The sequence below is a fragment of the Protomyctophum bolini genome (assembly GCF_963924005.1).
Source record: "Protomyctophum bolini genome assembly, chromosome: 22".
NCBI classification, from domain to species: domain Eukaryota; kingdom Metazoa; phylum Chordata; class Actinopteri; order Myctophiformes; family Myctophidae; genus Protomyctophum; species Protomyctophum bolini.
Genome location: NC_137883.1, coordinates 11,697,981 through 11,722,534, shown reverse-complemented (window position 1 = coordinate 11,722,534; position 24,554 = coordinate 11,697,981). Strand labels below are relative to the sequence as shown.

Here is a 24,554-nt window from a genome sequence, read left to right as displayed (position 1 = left end):
GCTTTATTTTGAGGTATGCTGTGTGATTCTCGTTATAAGAGAACATTTACTGTCGGCCTAGGAAAAGTTTGTTCGTTCAATGCTATCATCGTAGCAGTGAGGGCCATGCAGTTAATCAGAATGTCTTTGTGTTAAGTGTCGTAACCCATTGTACACACAGTACAATCCTCAGTGTTTGAATTTGAATAAATTAAATTATAGCAGGATTTTACTGTGTTGCGTCATAACCTTGGGAGTCATTGTACAAGTCTGTGTGAAACAGAATGCGAGGAAACGTACAGTAACAGCATACTAGAGTTAATATGAAGGGAATAAAGGTTTGTGTCTGGAGAGAGGGAGGGAGGGGGGGGGGGGGGAGGAGAGATGACGAACACTCAGGAGTTTTGACTTAACAGGGACACAATGTATACAGCCAAAATGAATAATGCTGTCCCAGTTCAATTCAAAGACATGAAACATGTGCTTTGTCTTTCCAATTCCCCATGATGGTAGTTTGTTAAAACATGGAAAGGGGGGGGGGGGGGATTTAGATTGGGGGGGGGGGGGGGGGGATTTAGAGGTGGAGTGTGTATATTTTTATCCCACTCACTTCTAAATAAAATACGAGAATGGAGGATGATGAAAGAGGAGGAAAGTAAAAGGAAGAATAGTAAAACCAGCAGAACAGACAGGAGAAGGAAATTAGACTAAGAAGTTGAAAGAGAAGAAGCAAAATGAAGACAGAAAAGTGTCATACAATTAGGACCCAATGTGGGAAGTGTCAGGCCAGAGGGAGTTTAAAGTGTAAATTTGCCATACGAGGCGGTCCCTTTCAGTCTGTGCATAATACAATAGCTGGTAATCTGGCCCAGGGGACAGAGTATTGATGAAAGAGACGGCAAGCAGGGATTAGATGTACGGTATAGGACTTGCAAAGCAGTCTGGTCTCAGATGTGACAGATCAGGCGCAGTGGTCAGAAACGGTAGACGGTCACAGGGGAAAGGTGAGAGAACATCAGAAAGGAGTACGTACAGAGGAAAGGACAGGACAAAAAGAGGAGAATGTGTGTGAGAGAGAGAGAGAGAGAGAGAGAGAGGTAGGTAAAGGTAAAGGTAAAGCACATAGTAAATCATACAGCCATCCGTGTGTCAGGAAGAGGAGAGGGGGGGGGGGGGGGTTAGAGCTGCCAGAATCCACAGCTCATCTTTCTGCAAATAAGATGCGTTCGGTGACCTTGTGGGGTGTGACTCACATTTAACATTTAAGTTTTGAATGAATCATGGACCACTGTACCAGTGTCAGTTCACTATTATGTAGAATAGATCATGGACCACTGTACCAGTGTCGGTTCACTATTATGTAGAATAGATCATGGACCACTGTTCCAGTGTCGGTTCACTATTATGTAGAATAGATCATGGACCACTGTACCAGTGTCGGTTCACTATTATGTAGAATAGATCATGGACCACTGTACCAGTGTCGGTTCACTATTATGTAGAATAGATCATGGACCACTGTACCAGTGTCGGTTCACTATTATGTAGAATAGATCATGGACCACTGTTCCAGTGTCCGTTCACTATTATGTAGAATAGATCATGGACCACTGTACCAGTGTCCGTTCACTATTATGTAGAATAGATCATGGACCACTGTACCAGTGTCCGTTCACTATTATGTAGAATAGATCATGGACCACTGTTCCAGTGTCGGTTCACTATTATGTAGAATAGATCATGTGTACCAGACGTGTCGGTTCACTATTATGTATAATAGATCATGTGTACCAGACGTGTCGGTTCACTATTATGTAGAATAGATCATGTGTACCAGTGTCGGTTCACTATTATGTAGAATAGATCATGTGTACTAGGGATGGCCAAAAGGAAAGATTGTATTAACCGGTTACCGCCAGGACTTGCCGGCTAATTAACCGTTAGCCGTTAAGAGAAAAAAAGCGCTGTTTTGCGCATTAAAAATAGACAAATACACCGTTTACACGCGGCCTGCTGTCAATCAGTGCACTAGTGCGTAGGCTAGTCTTCTATCCGCACATATGTATCGCGGACCGATCAGGAAGGATTAGAGAGAGAGAAAGACGTGTTAGAGAGCCTCTCTCTAACGCGCGCGAGCGAGAGAGAGGGGGGGGGGGGGGGGGTCCCGTTAGCAACAAGCTAACAGCATACCGGTACGTTCGTTCTATGATCCATAAAACGACATATCTGCCGTTTAAGGAACCAACGTTCGTTGCATGAAGGGCAGATCTGCGGGCGCGCAATGCTGTGTGTGTTTTCGTCTTTTTTTCTTTTTCCCTCCTGCTTCCACAGTCCACTAGTACTACATGCAGTTGCTTTGGTGTTTTTGTTTTGGGGGAAGTAAGTCACGGCACATGCGTGGTTGCACTGACAGTAAAGGTGGTAAAAGGTGTGTGTGTGTGTGTGTGTGCTTGGAGCTTTGGCCGCGGTGCCCGCTCTCGGCGCTTCAAAATAAAAAATATATTTTTTTATCGGTGAACCATTAGCCGTTAGTGTTGTCGGTAAACAAATTAATAAACGGCTAACGGCTAACGGTTGTCGGCTGGACACCCCTAATGTGTACCAGTGTCGGTTCACTATTATGTAGAATAGATCATGTGTACCAGACGTGTCGGTTCACTATTATGTAGAATAGATCATGTGTACCAGTGTCGGTTCACTATTATGTAGAATAGATCATGTGTACCAGTGTCGGTTCACTATTATGTAGAATAGTTCATGCGGTCGACGCGTGCTGACATTTTGCACCTCAATCCCATGTAAAACGTGCTGACTTGTGTCTCTTGTTCTAGAACCTTAACTAACGTCCATAGTATATCATTATCATGTACTATATTCATCTTGTTCTAGAACCTTAACTAACGTCCATAGTATATCATTATCATGTACTGTATTCATCTTGTTCTAGAACCTTAACTAACGTCCATAGTATATCATTATCATGTACTGTATTCATCTTCTGCTATGCTCACGCACAGAGCAGTGTGTATGTGTGTGTTAATGTAATTGGGTGCATCCACAAAGGGTACTACACAAAATGCTATTGCGTGTCCTCGATCAATTTATACTACTGTATGATCTTGTTTTTTATACAAGTCAAGTTTTTTGCATCTCGAACACCGTCTAATTCACGCAAAATTACAGCTCTTGTCGGCTTAAGTGATTCTGCATTCTCATACTTGCAGTGTCTGAATAAGTCTCTCAATTATAATGTTCCATCTGTGGCTATTAACCACCTGCTGGTCCCGGAATATCAATAATACACCCAAGACCAGCAGACAGACCCGTGCAAGCAAGTACTGCTGCACGCACACATGGGCAAACAGATGCTGTTATTATTCGGCGCGCTGCCTCGCACACTCTCTCCGAGTCGACTCCGACACACAAACACGTTCCGTGCCAACTTCCAAGTGGTGAAAATTCAGCAGGGAACACCTCATCGGTGGCTTGCAAAGCACGGCCAATGCACATTTTGATGCTATGAATTGACTGAGTTTGACAGACTTTCAAGTAAATGTGCTGCATCTGAACGTCTAATCCATAAAGGGGATATCATTTTGACTCGGCACTACTACAGGGGGCATGCCTTGCTACAATAGATTGGGAGGCTGGAGCTCTTCAATACCGTGGGTACTGGCAGCTTGCTTACTCATAAGCAAGCTAAGAACCTAACAGTAGGGCGGCGGAGGCTCAGGGGTAGAGTGGCCGGATGTGCAGGTTGGTGCCTTGCATGGTTTCCCCCGTCATCGGTGTATGAATGTGTGTGTGGATGAGTGAATGTGACAATCTATGTAAAGCGCCTTGGATAAAGGCGCTATATAAATGCACCATTTACAGTAGAATTTCATTGTACTGGCGGTTAGACGGATGTTAGGGTCTCAGCTTGCGTATGATGCGTTACCATGTGTTGTTCTTGTTTACTGTAAATCGCTCTGGATTAAGAGCCTCTGCTAAATGCTGTATCACTGGGCACAGTCCAGCATCCTGTTGTGTTTGTTTGTCGTGGTCATAAAACACTTTCAACCTGGCATCCCTATTTTGAGGTGAAAACCTCTTAAACTTCAAAAATGTAAAAGAAAAAAAAAACATTTCTACTTATGTAACATTTCTACTTATGTAACTTTTACAAAATTGCGTGTAATGAGTATCAAACTGGACCCATTGTGTGTGTGTGTGTGTGTGTGTGTGTGTGTGTGTGTGGTTGCTAAAAGATGTGCGGAAAACAACCCAAAAGACCACACACAATAAGACGGATTGATAAAGGGATGCCTAAAGCATATTCGCTATTCACTATAGTATCCGTGATACTAGTATAGTCTGAAAATGTATTGGTTGCTTTGCAGTCAGAATGCTGCAACGCTGACCCAAAGGACTCAAATCGACATATTTTGAATAATAGTGTGCTATAGCGTAAAAGAAAAGGTGGGTTAACAGGTCATCACAGAGCTGTCCGAATACAGCACGCCTTCGCCAAACGAAATGCAGCCACTGTTTTCAAGGCTCACACTTACGTGACGTCAACTAAGTTTAGTGCAAAAGGCAATGATGGATTATACTGCACACATACATACGGTATGCTGCCTGCACATCATGTTACGTAGGTGGCATGCACATTGCACAGAAAACGCTTCTGTTAATTTAACTAAGTCCAATCATTTACACAAATGTAATGTAATGACAAAATTACATTAACACGGAGGATGTTTCCTGTCTTCCTGTTTTGCTTTGCCCTGGATAAGTCAAGAGTTACCACACAAAGATTCTGAGCAATGAGGGAGCCGTTTGTTTGTTCTGCTTACAAGTATCGCATCGTGTGAATAGAACCAATGCAACATTACATACTCCAGAACCTACATGATGTGCACTCTCTCGCTCAATAAGCAAGTCACAATCAAGCTGAAGGCCCTGGCATTTTTACATTTATTTATCAGAAGGTATTTTGGCCAAAGAAATGTAACTACTGCATCCGTGTGAAAGGGCTTTTAACATCACCGTGGCATTTACAGTATCTTGACAGTTACACGCCAATCCAGTCAAATGTAATCTATCAATTCTTAAAATGTTACGTCAAATTTACACTACTGCATTTATAGGCATGAAGCTAACCAAATCCTGATTCTAAGGGCCGATTCATACTCCTATTTTACCGCTGTAGTGCCGAAATGATTTCGGCTCGTCAGAAATTTTCAGTAGCACCGAAGAGATGACTTTAGGACGGTACCCGCCCCCCACCGAACCTCAAATGACGTCACATTGTAGGCTCTACAGAGCCGAACCGACTTTTATTCGGCTCTAAAATAGGAGTATGAATCGCGCCTAAGAGGCTTGCCTCTCTCCTCTCTTTCTCTCTCTCTATCTGGCAGATTAAACTCTTCCATCCATACCATATGCTTGGCTAATAGCCCAGCTGACCTTGGTGTATGACTTAATGTGGGTGTAAGGAAATGACAAGCAAGAGAGAGGTGGAGGGATGGAACATTATGGACACAGAGTAATGAACGTCTAGAGGAGACATAGGGGATAGCAAGATGGAGCGATAGAGCATTTACCACTATATCTGATTCAAAATGATAACATAGGTCAAGCTGAAACGGGTCATCCGTTTGGTAATGATGGCAGATGACAGTTTACAACCGAATGTATAGATTGGTTTGATTGATTATATACACACACACACACACACACACACACACACACACACACACACACACACACACACACACACACACACTATATATATATATATTATATATATATATATATATAGTTCCATCACAGCACGTTGCTCGGAGCGATGTCCGTTCTCCGGACAAGTCTGAGCTTGTATCCAAAGTTCCAAACCATTATATTACCTAAGGTTGTTAAAATGAGCCTATAGAATATTATGAAGTATGAATCATTTGGCCTCACAAGAGACTACATTTCTCCGCACCAATACCGGCTGGCGCAGAGAGAAAGAGAGAGAGAGAGCAGTCTGTGGATTTTAAATTAAGTTTTACTGCATTCAATATTTAGCATTTTTAAATTAATATTCAAATGTCATTTTGACAGTGTGCACAGACAAAGACTGTATAGTAGAGTATCAGCAGTTTTCTTATTAATTAAAAAAATCTGCTGGATTAATTCTAATTAATTAGATTGTGTGTATGATCATCATCAGTGGTGGACGTGGGCCGCTACGGTCGGGTAACACTGAAAGATCCAGTGCCGGTACACAGCATACAGAAGAGGGGACAGTACAGTGCCGGTAAACAGCATACAGGAGAGGGGACAGTACACAGCATACAGAAGAGGGGACAGTACAGTGCCGGTAAACAGCATACAGGAGAGGGGACAGTACACAGCATACAGAAGAGGGGACAGTACACAGCATACAGAAGAGGGGACAGTACACAGCATACAGAAGAGGGGACAGTACACAGCATACAGAAGAGGGGAGAGTACAGTGCCGGTAAACAGCATACAGAAGAGGGGACAGTACACAGCATACAGAAGAGGGGACAGTACAGTGCCGGTACACAGAATACAGAAGAGGGGACAGCAGCTGTCTGTCAAACAAACACATTTTCTAGAGTTGTTCCGATACCAGTATCGGAAAAGCTGCCGATTCTGCCTAAAATGCTGGTATTGCGAGTATGCCAGTCAATGCCACTTTGAGATTCACTGTCCTAGACTTTCTTTTAATTACGCAGCGGACACTCTGTGGAAGTGTCTTCTCTTTTGACCTCAGTAGCGGCGAGTCATTTTATCTCATGCCTATTTAAGCGTAGAATACCCTTTCAATACAGTCTTTGCCTACAGTATTATGATCTATAGCCTACGGTACAGTATACAGCCTTTTCTATACTACGTGGACAGTCAGAATACACGAGGGACACAGATTCCAAATTCTTAATAATACGAAAGATGATCATTTACACTTCACCAAAACAGACATGGATAGGAACTAATTAAGAAGATCCATGCACACCGTGGAAGGGGGTAGTGGATGAATAGAGACAAAAGGCCACTGCTTATTAGTCTAGTATTTCTTTACTCAGCCAGTCCTCCCACATTCACGTTGGCTGATTAAATAAAATCAGCCAAATTTAAATATGTGCAATTCGCGCAATCCCACACCAAAATGCCCTGAGACAATTCCTTCACACACATTCCACTTTGAATACACATTATATTACCATTAAATAATCTATTCAGCCCTTTAAGGCTAAGAAGATGAGAGATCATGGTTGGGAATGCCAAGAGGGAATGAATAAGGAAGTTGTGGGAAAAAACAGTAGGACGGAACAATGCGTTCTCCGTGTGCCTACATACGTATTGGGCAAATATGGGTCAAATATGAGACTTTCGCTGAAAATTTGTATTGTGGGTTACATGCCTAAATAGTACAGAATGTACAAGCTCACACCTTATGAACTTGATTGGTATTTTTTCCCCGCACAAAATAGGGATGCCATTTGAAGAGACTTTGGTTAGGTTACCAGCTAAAAGAATGACAGGCTCTCCAAAGACCTGGGCCCCTTGTGTCCGTTTAACACAGCATGGCAGACACACAGTCTAATCGATTAGACAGCCAGCACTGCTCACATTAGAGCTGCACCGTAGGAGAGGGGAGCTGCACCACAAACTTAGACACTCCCACATTTAAATTCACACCAAGGATTTGGCTACACGCAAATCAACAGTAGTCTCACAGACAATATAGAAAAGCCTTGACTCAAGGCTTACCACAGACACAGGCAGGTGCGAGCTAGGGGCCAGCATAAAAGTCCAGAATAAACGTAAAAGGCCTGCACACGTGTGTGTGTGTGTGTGTGTGTGTGTGTGTGTGTGAGAGAGGGGGGAAAACTGTCACAAGGACCTCAATTTTACAGAGGAACAGCAGGGAAGATTTTAACTAGAGAGAAAACGCCAATGTTTTTTTGTTCACGTTGGTGATCAAATAAATAAAAGAGGGTAGTCGGGAACTCCACAGCTCTTTTTCATGAAGCACAATTTCACATCTCCAGCACAGTGTTAAATTAACAAAAAGGAATTTCCAGTGTGGCAGACAGCTCATCGTAGAACCCTGTAGTGTAGTGTGTGTTGGAAGACGCAACACAGTATGTGGCTCGGCCTGTATACCGTAAAAGTCAATCAGGAGATGCGACTGAGTGCCATCAATATGCATGGACTCAATCCTAAAGATGGATTCTCTAAATAAATCAATGCAGACAGTACTAGGTGGAAGGGAGGAGAAGGGTTGAGCCTGCAAACGATCTGTAGCTCGATTCATCAGTGTAAATACTGAGACAGATGGAGGGAGAACGAACACACACACACACACACACACACACACACACACACACACACACACACACACACACACACACACACACACACACACACACACACACACACACACACACACACACACACACACACACACACACACACACACACACACACACACACACACACACACAATGCATGGGCACACACATTCACCAACTAATGCATGCTAAATAACCAACACCATATGCATGAATATAGGAACATGTACGCACACTTGCATACAAATTAATGCATATGTATGTATGCACACAAACTATGAATTGAAATGCACAGATAATACAGTAGTGAATTAATTAATTAAAAAAGGTTTCTCACTCTGAACTGAACCAATCCTGGTTCATAATGATGGTAACAGTGAATTGGCTATTCATCTTATATTACACTTGACGAAATTTCCCTAGCAGAATAAAAATGTATATATAAGTTACTAATATCAGTGGGAGCACCCCCTTCAGTAGGCAGATCAGATGGAAAAGATTTTGATATTTATATTTGCAGAACCCATTTACAGTTATGTCCTAAAAGTTAGCTACTGGAATGTTTTATTGTTAACCTCTAAAAGGGGCCAATAATTTAAACACGTGACAAAAGTTCAAAGATCTTTGCTGCCGTTATAGCTCATATCGGCCCCACAGGAGGAATCACTTCTCACTGAGTGCACCGTTTTGATTTTCTGAGGTTCCAAGCTAAGAGTTATGCACAGAACTAATCCCCTTCCTTCCTTCCTTCCTTTATTCCTTCCTTTATTCCATTTAGGTCAGACAAGCAGGCAGAGAGAGTGCTCTTAAATCTCTCAGCCTGAATTTAGATATGAATAAACTAATTAAAGGGCTGTGGTGGCAGAGGTCGTGAATTAGTGCAAAAACAGCCTCCCATAACCTCTTTTCCTACAGTTCTATTGATTCCACACATCATTTACAAGCTTCGTTTCCTCGAACGCAAGGGAAATGGGGAGAGGGAGGGAAAAAAGGAAGGTAATAAAACTAGCACAAAACAGACATGTGCATTTCTCTGCTCTCTCTCTCCCCTCTCTGGTTGGCTTTCATTAGCCTCTGATCCATATTGTAAAAGCTTATTCTCAAAAAGACAATAAAACACAGGCGAGGGAAGGAGAGGAACCACAATACTTCATCAGCCATCACTTAGTGCTGGTGCCTGAAGAAGTATTTTTCCCTGAAATGTAGCATTTCTGGTTCCTTCCTCTTGGCGGAAGATAGTAGTGTATCAGGACTGGAAGCATGGACAAAGGCCTTGAAATGGAGGAAGGCTTAGGATTGCTGCGTGTTCGAGTGCTTGTAAGCCGTACATGCTGCTGAACAAGTCTCTTTTTTTGCTAAGCTTATTGTAAGATCTCAGCTTTAACTGGGCCGTAAAAACAGAAAGAGATAGGAGCACTGACTGTAACCAGAAAACAACTTGATCTCTGGCAAAGAGCATGACATAGAGGGAAGAAGGAAGAGAAAAAACAAACCAAACAATGCAAACATGGTAGAGAAAGACGAGATGATCCATATAAATGTCAGTCAATAGGAAAAATGAAACTGTGCATGTGCTAGCTTTACTAACGTCACAACAACCTGCAACATGCACAAACTTTGACAAATGTATATATCTATAAAGTAATTAATTGCAGATATATATATAGTACTTTATAATTTTTCAATTTCACACCAAGACGATCGGAAGACCTAATAGCTTCTTGGAAATCCTAATGAAGGTAAGCCATGATGTGGATGCCGGCATCTGATGGATCTCCCATTTACATACAGTAGTATATCATTCTGCAATCAGCTGCCTGGTCTGCTCAATGTTGTTCCCACAACAGTGACTACACTATCCCCAACCAGAAGGCATCTTCTGTTTCTCTACCGTCTTTGCTATGACCACAAAACAATTATCTTCCTTTCATAGAGCTAAACTAAAGCCTGGTAAATCATTAGGAGACAACCTCAGGGGTCAAGTACAACATTGGGAAAATACATTAGATAAAAGTATAAGATAGGCTGGCTTGGATGGTGACAACAAAAATTATAAATTTCAGTTGCTACATGGATCAATGAAATTGTAGCAAAAATGTGGCCTACTGTATATTGCATGGTTCTTAGACTACACAGCTTAGAGAGACACAGCACAGCTTGTGGAGCATACAAATCAATGTTTGACATCAGAAGAATCCTTAATGCACATACTTGATAGTCTACACAAAGAACAAACATTTGATGTTTTTTTTGTGTGTGTTTTTAGGACATATCTATTCTGCTATCCAATTATCTGCAGCAGCTCAGAATGTTCTGCAAAGTGGAGAAGACTGGCAGGAGTGTCCCCCCCATTCAGAAAAAAGCCTTGAGACCTGGAGTCACACAACTCTCATTTAACAACTTTAAACCTTTATTGATAGATAGTAGTAGTCTGACAGGAAATGGGCAGAGAAAGATGGGGAATGAGCAAAGGCTGCGTCACGAGTAATATTTCCAAAATGTACCCAAATGGGAATGGTACGATTAATAGTTTAAAATGACTAGTACTTAGTACATAATTTACTAGAGGCAGTACCACTGAAGAGACTGTCTAGCATGCTGTGTGGACACACTAGCAGAGACAAAGCAACAGGCTACAAGCCATTTTCAATGGACGCCATGCAGTGACAGTTACAAATTGCCGGAAGCTTCCCATCAGGGATCTCCACAGCGGATCATCCGTTTCCATCTGCTTCTGCTCTCTAATCTTCCTCCAATCTTCCTCAATCCAGCCACCTGCATGTTCTTCCTCACCTCATCCAAAAACCTTCACCTCCATCCTCCTCCCGATGTACCCCGTTATATCCCCCCCAACCTTCTAGCAGTGGTGGAAAAATAACTATAAGTATTTTTACATGTACATACGTCATGTAAGTGCAATTTTGAGGTATTTGTAATTTACAATACTTTTACTTCTACTCCACTACTTTTACTCCACTACATTTATGTGAAAACTTGAGTTACTAGTTACTTTTTAGGTTTTGATTATTATTACGAAACATACATTAACACTTCAGCCCTATATTCATTTTGGCCATTTGAAAACAGCCGATCTACAAGCTCATAATGCGTCGCTATGCGACGCATTATGAGCTTGTAGATCGGTTATTTTCAAAAGATTTTTATACATTTGAAAACTTGAAATGGGACATTCTGCACAATGAGACTTTTACTTTTGGTACTCCAAGTACATTTTGAAGCCAATACTTTTACTCAAGTATATTTTTGAACTCCAGACATTTTACTAATTTACTATATTGCAATTTTTACTTTTTACACCACTGCCTTCTAGCCTGGGCTGATGCTCTAATGTACCGGTAGTCCTTTCTGATCTCGTCACTCCTATGGCGCCAGGGCCACAGTTTCCAAGCAGGACAGAATAGCTGGTCTTCCACCCTGCCTGCACTCTATTCTTCACCTCTCTTCCACACTCCCCATTACTCTGGATTAGTTGACCCCAGGTATTTAAATTCCTTCACCTTCGCCCACCTCTACTCTATCCATGGTCCTCCCTCTCGTTCACGCACACATTCTTCGTACTCTTCCTGAATTTAATTTCTCTTCTCTCAGGTGCGTGCCTCCACCTCTTTCCAGACCCTCTTCAACTGTCTCACTACATCCTTTTGCGACGGAAAACAAATGTATTATGTATGAACCAATTAGGCAGAATAAAGGTTCCCAAAATGAGCAACAACAAAACAGTCAAACCACAGCTGAACAGTCAAGTCAAACAGTGACACAGACAGGAACACGGATAACACTGAATAAACACAAACTGATGTAACAATAAGTAAAATAAGTACAAAGTCTTAAATACTAAACTAGTGACTGACACCAGCACCATCCAGATCACCTAGAGCAAAAGACAGGCCCAGGAGTGAGAGAAACTGTGGATACAAAACATGTAGAATTACAATTTAGAGAATTCCACGCCCACATTTCTTTGTGAGCATTGAGCACAAAGCAAATGAGCACAATGCAAATTATTTTGGTGCGCATTACAGCTTTGTGTGCGGTTTGGTTGGCCAAGTCATAGGCAGTGACATATGCAGAGTCTGCGAAAGTGCAGTTTACGACTGTACTTCAGCACGGAAACAAACACGTCTGTGGCCACAGACACACGCAGTCTGCCGTCGTTCAAACTGTACGGTTTGTGTGTGTGTGTGTGTGTGTGTGTGTGTGTGTGTATATGTGTGTGTGTGTGTGTATGTGTGTGTCTCACTCGGAAAGATACAATAGAGCACGCACATCCACTAACTAAATGCCAGGTGCCAGGCCGAGGTAAATAATAGAAAAGAAAATAAGGTCTGCACACTGGAATAAGCTCCAAAGCTTAAAAATGAAACGGCATGTCCACTATGGTGTGAGGAACCTTACATATATTTTTTAAGCTTTGGAGCTTATTCCAGTGTGCGGACCTTATTTTCTTTTCTGTGTCTCACTCGGACACATGATATTCACTGAGAAAACACAGCACGTGAGCACGTTCAGTACAATAACACTGAAAACAAGACTGTGGGCCATAAAACAGTCAGTGTTCCATGATAAGCTTAATGAGTCAGTATACTTTAAAATCTTTGAAAATAATCATCCAAAATGACATATACAGTACCGGTATATATACACACACACACACACACACACACACACACACACACTCATACAGTACATACATGCATACTGTATGTTACTTTGTGGTTCTTCTCAAGACATAATGTGCTTTTCACTGCTAAAGCCGGTCAGAGATGAGTTTCTGGCTTCGCATTTAACTTTTAACACGTCAGTTTAAACAAAGGAAGAGTTAAATCCTCTTTTCTGTCTGCCGAGTGCCGACATTGCTCGGGAAGCCTGTGGTCTTGTGCCTGGCAGACAGCTTCTGGGGAGCACACGATGCCATGCTGATATGCCTCCTCAAAGCAACACACAGGCCCTGTGTCATCTGTATAGGTCTCGGTGACTAGTTACAGTAACATGCTGCACGCAGTGAACGAAGGGCACTAACAAGTAGGCAAGCTACATAAGTGCTTATTCAGCACACGCTGTTTACTCCTGACAGCTTACATAATGTTCCTTTCTTCAATAAAATGGTCACCCACTTTGGAAAGAGGCATAAATACTGCAAAAACACAGCAATGGCACTCAATGCAATTTCATAACCTGTTCAAAATCCTTTTAACTACTTAAACTTAAATGACCGTGTTGGGAGCTTGTGGATTGGCTATTTTTGCCGAATGTTCACCTCAGTATAGGGACACTAGGATCATGTGGTTAAATTAAATAGTTAATTAAGCACTTTTGAACTTTAACGTTAATCTAAAATAAGGCAAACAAAGAAACAGCAACTTATTCGGAAAATTATGATAATGTTTTACCACTTTTTCTCTCCAATTTAGTCATTATTCCTCCCCACACACATTTCTGTGTTGACACTGCTGTTGCATGTTATTGACTGAAGACCCCAAAATGAACCGCAAGCAAGAACACCTAAAGTTAATCTGGCGATCGTATAAATCATCAGAAGCGTTTAATATTGTAATTGCGAGGCAGCGACGATTTAGCAATGAGCCCCTGACATCGACGTTCTGTTCAAACACCTCAATCTGAGCCTCAATTCAGATTAAAAAAAGGGTCTCTTAATCTACAGAGTTTGTATTTAACAGAAGAGATATATGACCTATCATTGCCGCCTAGCTGTTCAGGCACAGTTCATCCAAAGTTTCCAAACTATAAAAATAAATAAAAACTCTATGCGACTTTGTAAAACACACATCCAGAATGAGTATAACCAGAAGGCCATGGCAGATGGAGGACAGTGATAAAACTGATGCCATGGTGAAACGACCGCACCCACCGCCACCTGGCCAAACAGGTGAACTTCCTGCCCTCAGTCACTGGTCCCACATGAGAAGAAACTGACACGCTGCATTCATCATGTACAGAGCCACGGTTTACATCAAAGGTTCATGACCAAACCTCATTTACACTACAAAGGACTCCGTCCTTGTCCACCCATTAGTGATTCCAGAAAGAGGAGCCTCTATCGGTAGTTTGTTGCAGCGTTTACATCATACTACTATACAAGAGAGATCACGTTACATCTGTAAGAGACATGGATGAAAGGGAATGGTGTATTGGTTAGATTTGAAACTAATTGCCCGATTATTTGGGGCCACGTTACTTGACTGACCAGAGGTAATTTTGCCAACGTGACTAGTCTGGACTGCATCTTGTGTCTGGGAACGCGGCTTTGATCTTGTTGTCATATAAGATGATGGGGCTGTGCCTCAGGGGGCCTATAGTATACAGCACTGGTTGGATAGCCCCATCTTGTATTCAACCAATCATCCTTTATGTATCACCCAAAATATGAATCAAGCGTATTTATTTGTATACACAAATATGAGAGCCAATCAGTGTTTGAGCGCATATTGAAAAATGAATGGAGCCTTACACAGAACTAGCCTATACAGTACCTACAGTATAGAGCCTAATGTCTGACATCACTGCTGCCAAATGGGTGCTATCCCCCTGGGTCACTGCAGTTATATATATGCAATCTAAGATACCTCTAATGATTTTCAAGAGAAAACATAACGCAGCGCCGTGACCCAGGGGTTGTGGGAGCGACGACAGGACTTCGGTACTCTTGTAGTAGTAGTAGTAGTAGTATATCATTATCACAAGAGCCATGCGAGTATCATCATTAGTGTTTGTTCAAAGGTCTAAAAATGGGACCCAGTGCCTCCCTGCTTGACAATCAGCATCAAGGGTTGGATTGGGGGTAGTCCCTGCGACATGCTAGCGTCATGTCCAGGGGGTGTACTTGTACATCAAGCTGCCTCACGCTACAGAAACAGGAAATAGGCTCCTGCCCTATGGGCCTCATGGCTCGGCAAGGCTACTTACTACTACTACAAAGGTGCAGCTCTCCGATGCTCTACCAGCATTGGAAACATTGTCGTGCAGTTTCCCCGGAGTATTATGACATACAGTATACCAGGGGTATTTAAATAGATTAGGTCGGGGGCCACAACTGTAGAATGGTTATGTGTGGACGGCTGCACAGCATGCGCGCGAAGCGCACATTTTTTGGGATTCTACAAATGCCTTTTGTCCAGTCCAGTCTCATGAGTGCGCAAAAAAAATTGCTGGTCGCGGCCCCACCCCTAGAAACAACTATGCCTGTTTAGTACAGTCAAACCAAGCTTATACAAATCAGGTCCAACCAATACTGGGGTGCAGAGTAGAGACAAATATTCATTATTCACCATTATTCAAATCCAATGTTGTTCATTCAACTGAATGTGTGAATGTGTCACTGCGACCCCATTAACAGCTAGTGAGCCAGTCAGCGCAACATTGTCATCAGGACATGCCGGCCCATATACGCACACACACGGTCCACATTCAGAGTGTTAATTGCGTTGCTCGGCATTGAGCGGAGAATTCAACTTTCTTTTTCTTCGATCATTTCTCCAGGGTCCGCAGAGAGGTGTGGAAGCCTGTCTGCCTGTTGAGGACCACTGATGTAGGCTAATTAATTTGTGCACAGTATGAGCACAGGGTGATATGTCTATACAAGTATATGCTATACCTTAGAATAGACCTATTTGACAGAACGAGCGTCAACGAGCACTAGCTGAAACCACACACACACACACACACACACACACACACACACACACACACACACACACACACACACACACACACACACACACACACACACACACACACACACACACACTGCAGGAGTCTGTCTAATTTCTCTCCAAAAGCCCTTGAATATGATAGAATATAATTTAGGATTACTGTCATTATGATAATCTAGCACTTTATATATCGCACACATCATACCTGTAACTTTCTCTCTTAAAAACAAAAAACGTTTAATTTTTTAATTGTTCTTATTCCAAGGGCCACTAGGGGGCGCTCTGCGGGCCGGCCGCCAGTTGAATAGCCCTGCAGTATAGAGCGTCGCAGTCCCTCCCCCTTTCAGAACGACGAGTGGCCCAGGAAATGAAATGCATTTCTCCCATAGGATTTTCTTTAAGTATTTATTTAAAGACGGTTACGACGCGGACAAAGCCAACTCGGATCGTGACAAATTATGACAATGAACACAATATTTTGGGCCGATCAAATCATTAGAAAGTAGAAAATAAAGGCAGGAGACAACACTATTTGTTTTGTTTTTCTTCTTATAAATTATTTGATCGGCCCAAAACATTGTGTTCATTGTCATGATTTGTCACGATCCGAGTTGGCTTTGTCCGCGGCGTAACAGTCTTTAAATAAATACTTAAAGAAAATCCTATGGGAGAAATGCATTGCATTTCATTTCCTGGGCCACTCTGGGCCACGTTCTGAAAGGGGGAGGGACTGCGACGCTCTATACAGTAGGAGCCATGTGAATATCATCAATGGTGTTTGTTCCAACTCTTGCGCTTCTATGAGGATTAACTGAGATAGAAAGAGCCTTAAGCACAGCTCAAGACCCATTTCTTCACTCTAGCTTTTAGTTGATTTTTCATTCTCTGTCGTTATTCACATCCTCACTGTTTTGCCTTATTCACTGCCTTTTGTGGTATTATTTTAATGTTTTATGCTTTTATTTTTTTCCTTTATTGCTCTGCAATGAAAGGTGCGATACAAATAAAGTTTTACTATCATTATTATATTCTGACCCTTCCCTGTTAGCATTAAAACATCCAAGCAAGCAATGAATCAACATTAACAGAATGTACACAAACAAACCGGCAGAGTACGAGTGGTTGAGTGGCAGTGGGTGAACCGTGGGTGAGTAACTAAGCACCAACACGTCCAACTTTGAATAGCATAAAGTGTAGCATGTATAAAAATGTGTTGTTCTCTTGGAAGGGGGACTAAGAAAACAATTTACAGCAGCAAAAGGTCCCTGTGTGAAGTACGGGAACGACATACTGTTTACGTCATGGGAGATTCGAAGCTCTGCATGCTCCAAGTGGAACGTCTTTGCTCCTATCCACTGCCTATGTACAGGCAGTGCCTCTCCCTGTTGTAAAAATCTTTTTTTTTCAGTGAAAAAATAAGCCTGTCTCTGGGCATTGTATAATGCACTTTGATGAGGGAGAATAAACATCCCTTATTTACCGCAGGGCAAGGACAAGATGACGGGCTTTATCGCCGTCTCCACTCCAGGTTTTGTAGCAGTGGTAACAACAACAACGAAGACGACGACGACAACAGAAGACTGCCATTGTAATGCAGTTGTTTATGAAAGCCAGTGCAGGAGACAACTGTAACCAGCCACAAGCACTACAGGAGACAAGAGCTTTGTAGGTGGCCGTCGCACGAGACATAACTGTAGAAAACAAACGCTACTGGAGATAGCCCTTCCATTTGTCTTTTACCATGGGAAGAAAGACTTCATTTTCAACCAGCCATTTGAGGTATAGGTAACAATAATGGCCGTAGGAAACAGCTACCGTATACAATCAATCAGTAAAACAACATCACCATAGTTAAATTGTAGATGATGACTCTGTGTTGTTCAGATGATGGTTTACTTGAGTGAACCTTCAAATGAGTCTAAAACCACTTTTTCTGGAAATTAGGGAAATATATCCTTAAAAGGGGAGGATAAATTAATGCTGCCAATCCTCCGCCTCCGATTTATGGATGAATGGATAAAAAAAAAGAAATCACTTGAACGTTGCAAAGCAAATGAGAGAAAAAAAAAAGTCAGAGGAAGAGAGAAAAGCAGCTATGCTGTATAGAATGCCTTCGAGGGGGGGTGAGGAGGGGTTGCACTGAGAATGTAATGTGGTGAGAGGATGTTGTAGAGAGATGCATCTCCTACAGTAGAATGGGGTTCGGTAAAAGGCCATCATTATTTCCCTGACGCCTGTGCTGTAAATCTCTTTTTTCACTCAGCCTATTGGGGATAAGAGAGAAGCAGAGCAGCATCCAGGCCTGGAAGCAATACAACAAGACAGAAGCACTGAGTCCACTAAAACATTAAGCAAAAGCGATAATGTGAGGCTCAAGACTAATAAAGTGTGTGTGTGTGTGTGTGTGTGTGTGTGTGTGTGTGTGTGTGTGTAGGACGTGTGTGCTCGTGAGTGAATGAGACATACAGTACGACAGAAGGGAGAAACAAAGAGTCCAGTTGTCTCTAGACATGATTTTGGCTGTCTGTCTGTCTGTCTGTCTGTCTGTCTGTCTGTCTGTCTGTCTGTCTGTTGGCAGCTCTTTTAGTGTGATAGGACCAGGAATGGCCATCTACAGTATGAGCGATCCATATGCGGGGCTACACCAATCGAATAGTACCGCATAGAGTACACTATTCTGGCAAAATTATGTTAATTTGCCACACACGCAAAATCTCGTTTTTAATCCTTTTGCCCCGGTGTGCCAAAACGAGAAATCTCGTTTTTAATTAATATGGATTAATCCATAATAAAAAATAATCCATAATAAAATGTATTAATTAAATAGATTTCAAAATATACACAAAGTTATATGTCCAATATATGGCCCATTCTTCAAAGATCTAAATTCACCTTTGACCTCTGTCCCTTGGCTGCTATGGCAGGTGCTTACGTAGAACCAGAATCTCTAGACGAACGGTGTGTCATCCAACAGGCAGTGCATCTTTAAAATACTGGCTTGGACCAGTTTCATGATGCGAAAGCTCATGCGTCCAATTGGCAGTCAGTCAAAACCAAGCCATGACTTATTTGGGTAAAACAGGCTTTCAGCTCAATTCAGTGGCACTGCCTGGAGAATGCCTGTGGCAGCATCTCTCAAGCATAACAGATTTGTACTCTCTCGCAATAGAAAATGCTGATGTTATGATATGAGGATGTTCCCTTAGCTGCAAGATAAGGATGGCAGAAAAACAGTTTTATGTAACTTTATGTAAGGCGAAGAGGCAATCATTAGGGTATAAAACTTTAGGCTTTTGGGATAGAACTTAATTTTTTGTTTTGTTTAATGCAAATACGCACAGAGATGCAGCGTGCCAGTCAGTCAGCATGGGAGGATGGCTCATTCAGAGCCAGGTAACAGCTGCAGCGGTCCCAACACATCCACAGTTACCTTGCTGCCAGGCAGAAACCTTGGATCTCCACATATTGACTTTTTAAAGGTTTTTTTCACAGCAAATTAAATTATTATTGTGTGACAAAGTATTACTTTGTTGCACAAAAGTCACGAAAACAGTCCATCTAATTGCAAGCTCACAGGCTTTCTTATCGGCTATTTCCACTACTTGTGAAAAGCAGTGTTTTCCAAACCTTTTCATATCAGGCCCATTATTGTCTGTTTTGTGTCCGTATGAGTGTGTGCGTCCGTCCGTCTGTTACCAGCTAATCTCCGGCATGGTTAACCCGGTCGATGCCAAATTTTGCATGCACACTCCCTGGATGCCAAAGATGAACCTCTGCCCTACACGATCTGTTATAGCGCCGCCAGGAGGCCGACTTTTGTAACATTTTTGGATATTACTCCTCCAGATTCTGTCAAAATCCCGCAAATTGTTACACACTATCTCTATAGTCATGTGTTCAAGACGGATCTGTCCGATATTTCATATTCCATCCTAATTGACTAACATTGGCTTTCAAAGTTTGCAGGATTGGTCCGTTTAGAACAAAACGCCTCAAATCATGAACGCACCGTGCAATTTATGTGAAATCTTTCACAGACTTTCCTACTAGGCTGAGGAATATATCCCACCCTTTTCACATTGGCGTTATAGCACCACCAACAGGTGGATGTTTGCAACACACATTTTTGTAACAAAATGCCTCAAATCATCCAATTGCCATCCAAGGCGTAAGAAGAAATGGCACCGTTTTCACATTGGCCTATTATAGCGCCATTTTGCCTCGCTGATCCAAAACGTAATAATTTGTTATCGTTCGATAAGATTTTGCATTTCATTTGGTTTCATTTTGCGCTCTCAAGATTTACACTAATTATAATAAGGGTCTATTTGGTTACCAACTCTTCATCAAAGACCACTGGTATTCCCCAAACCATTGGTTGAAAACCATCTTTTAAAGTCTGACTGTGTGTTTTAAAAGGTTTACCGATGTGATTTTTCCCTCATCTCCGAAATTGACGGTATGTATATTTCTGCATAGAGCCACTCATGTGTGTGTACGTGCACATGCTCGTGTGCACACACTCCATCACAGCATTGCTTTCTAATCAGAGCCTATGAGCATAGCAATGTGACACACACGACTCGCACACAGCTCCAGGAAGTGTGCATTAGTGTCAGCAGCACCAATTAAGGTCCGTTTCTCTCGGTAGGCTGATGAAGAGGGTTTCTCCAGGGACCAGACATTCAGGTCTTAATCTCCTATAAATGCATGGCTGGGAAACTCACCGGGAAAGCTGCGCGCGCACGCGCACGCACACGCACACGCACACACACACACACACACACACACACACACACAGTACAGACTACACACAGGTGTAGGTGCACGAGAGAACTTCAAAACGCAGGGGATCAGTGAAGAAATAAGTCATCGCTGCTCAGGTTTTGACCAGTGCCATTGGTTGCAGTTATTTGTATTTATTTATTTCCCAATTCAGTCACAATGCCAATTAACCCTGGCCCCTGCCCACACGTCTGTGGTTTGCCATTGGTATTGTACCCTAGGGCTCACTTGCCAGCGAGGAGCCCCCACCGGGAGGACATACAGTAGTGGCCCCTGCCCACTGACAAGTGTCGCCCAAGCCTGTAGGAGACGCAACCTCCCCCAAACACATTCAATGGGCTATAACTATTATGCACACAGAATAACTCTTCCTACTTCCGGTCCGCTTCCTTACTTTCTTCACCGGTGTTACCAATGATACTAATTAAGGCTCTGTGAAGGAAGTAGGGAAGGGGTTCAAAATGGCATGTGTGCCTAGAGCCCATTGTGTGTGTACAGCATAGAAGACAGGTAGTTTGCTCCTGCGCCACCCGAGCGCCCACATGAAACTGAAAGGTTTGCCGTTTTGTTTGTTGTACAAGTCTATCTGCACATTCACACAGTACAGACACACACACAATCCAGCCAAGCAGAAAGAGAAGATACACACACACACACACACACACACACACACACACACACACACACACACACACACACACACACACACACACACACACACACACACACACACACACACACACACACACACACACACACACACACACACACACACACACACACACACACACACACACACACACACACACACACACACACACACGGTAGATGGGAGCATCTGAGTATATCAGTGTGACAGAGAAATTCCAGTATAATTTCAGACTTTCCATCATCGGATATCAGCTGTCAAGAGAACATAAAATAATTCTGAATTGTGAATAGAAAGAAAGAAAAATGTGACAGCTCTAACTCCGTGTTCACTGTCTGATGGATGATTTGAGCTAATTAACTGCTAGCAGTCGCTCCGGTAGCAGTGCAGTGATAAAAGGCACGTATAACAGCAGAAGAAAATGGAAAGAAACGGATTGGCAAATCTTCCCCAAAAGATCAGCTGCAGTCTACTTTTTTTGCACCGCTAAATGAGTGGAAAGGAAACTATGTTTCACCACATGAACCCTAGCATCCCTATTTTGGGCCAAAAAGAATCGCACCACAAACTGAGCAGTGTGTGTGTGTGTGTGTGTGTGTGTGTGTGTGTGTGTGTGTGTGTGTGTGTGTGTGTGTGTGTGTGTGTGTGTGTGTGTGTGTGTGTGTGTGTGTGTGTGTGTGTCTCAAGCCCTCCTCCTTGGACTCTGTGTGTGTTTAGGCTACTCAACAGTGCCACTTTAAGTCACCCAGCGGTATCACAGCTGTTCATACTCCATACATATAGGGACATAGGGGACACACGCGGCCAGTCATTGGAGCGGTAGGCACCGCTCAAAACATATATCTCTGTTGTCCGGAGGAAACCTCATAAGGAAATTAAAAATATACGTTTTTAAGGAAATTAACAAAACCATATATTTTTTTTTTTAACGATGCAATATTGCCTCATCAAAGTTGGTGTTGTGACTTTAGATATTGTCAATTACTTGCATGAGAAGGAGAGAGGTGGTGGAGTTAGCCGTTTTAGCAGACATTTTGAGGGTCCAATGGAGTTAAGAGGTTTTGTCCAATGCGTTTTTTACTACTTTCCATTTTCGAAACACACAGAGGGTGTTCAATAGCACTGATTTATGGAATAAAATCAAAAACCTCAAAAATGGAGTTATGAGGTTTCCTCCGGACAGCAACGATATATATATTTGCAAACCCACCCTGGTCATTTCATGATGAAATGCACGGTGAGCTTGTATATCTGCCATTTAATCAAGCAACGACGTTTAATAGGGCTTTAGTAGTTCACCACTTGAATTGAATCCCAGCATTAGGGACCAAGTACAAAGGCAACTCAGGTCAGGTTTAGGTTTAAGTGGTCAAATAATATCAACTGACAATTCAATGGACAGCAGAATACATGACAAGCAACAACGACCACAATAAGTAGTTTACCATTTCCTGAAGTCACTTGTGGGGTGCATCATGCATAGTAGTACACAGGTAAAGACACAGGAAGACAAGGAAAGTCATCCAAACACCCACCCACCCACTTCAGGCAGCGTGGAGGCGTGCAGTCTCAGGGGAAAGCATCGACAGCATGCAGAGTGACACGCTATTAGGACTCCCCCCCCCCCCCCCCCCTTTATACAGGTAGCTTAGCATGTCATGTTATTCTGTCTGTCGCCAGCACAGAAATACAAATAAGAATGCAAATACAAATAAAGAAAATCTAATTATGATAATATTTTTTTTCCTATTCATTGTCATTATGCTCCATGGAACACTTGTCATGCAAACACCAGCCAATTAAATAATATTACTAATAGTTGGTTTGTACTGTATGATGGTGTTGTTTGTGTAGTCTCTACTTATATAATATTATGGATATATTTTTGTCACGGCAGAGAGAGTTATCCACCGTTGGCCGCGAAACTGTGCACGCACACTCCCTGGGTGCCAGAGCAGAATATTACTCCTACATCACGCAAATCGGTACATATGACAATCGCCCAAACATCACGCAAATCCATACACATTACTACACAAACTACAAACATGTTGCCTATTTTATGACAAGCCTAGAATAGGAACACTTACGTGGTTAGATTCAGTTTTTTCCACATAAAATGTAGTTTATGGCCGATTCTGAAAACAAAAGGGAAATAAGCCCCACTCCACATGCAACGTGGTGTCTCTCTACCTCTGCTCTCTTGGCTTCAGGCTCTCCAGTGAGGGGTCCGCGGAGGTTCTGGAGGAACAGAGCGGCCTTCCTCTTCCTCTCGGCCTGCAGCTGTTTCTCCTTGGATTCCTTGGAGGCCTGGGCCAGTTTCTCCCGCGCCGCGGCAGCGAGACGATCCTCCAGCTTCTGTTTGGCTGCGAAGACAATGAAAAATATGCTTAGAAAAAGAGGAAGGCCGTCTTCTCCACTCCGCTTCATTCTTTTTTTCTTTCTTTTTTTTAAGCAACACCTACACGTTCATCTACTTTCTGCTTGGCTGGGCGAGAAGCAGGGAAGAGTGTCCATTACTTTGACAGTTACCATAGTATGTGTGAGGGAAACAGCTCTTCTTCAGGGGTTCGAGTAAGTTCTGTGTTACGCGGTTGAGTTTATGATGAGCTCTAACTTTTTAGTGTTTGGTTGGTTATCACAACCAAGAGTCACTGTTGCGCAGACACACGCAGACACACGCAGACACACACACACACACACACACACACACACACACAATATATGATGATTTCGGGTGTGACAGTACAGTCACAGTACAGTACAGTAGACTGAGTAGAGGGACCCCAACACGGTAACTCTGTAATTTCTCAACCGTTTCGGACGCGGGGTGGCTCCCCTGGAACCGGACCAGTTTAATTTGCAAGTTGTTGGTTATTTTATTACAATTTTGGATGCCTATTAATATTAGTTTTATTTTCATGCAACTGTCTGCAACAGCCACAGCCGGAGGCACTGTTTTCAGTCTGTGCACTTCGCATTTTTAAATGCTTCCATCATACAGTCTGGAGCACGGAAGCTCTGATCATGGGTCTAAAATATAAAGTGGAAGTGAAGCCTCCTATCCTAATATAACTCAAAATCATCTAAGCATATATA

At 42.6% G+C, this 24,554-nt stretch overlaps 1 protein-coding gene across 5 annotated transcripts in view; it reads right to left on the bottom strand.

The window, feature by feature from the left end:
* Positions 1 to 24,554, bottom strand: part of sfswap (splicing factor SWAP) — a 93,686-nt gene that overhangs the window by 27,479 nt on the left and 41,653 nt on the right. For all 5 annotated transcript variants that reach the window (XM_080756272.1, XM_080756273.1, XM_080756274.1 and 2 more), the window contains one exon: positions 23,649 to 23,821. In XM_080756272.1, the coding sequence (XP_080612398.1) occupies positions 23,649 to 23,821 (173 nt within the window). The remainder of the gene's footprint in view (positions 1 to 23,648; positions 23,822 to 24,554) is intronic.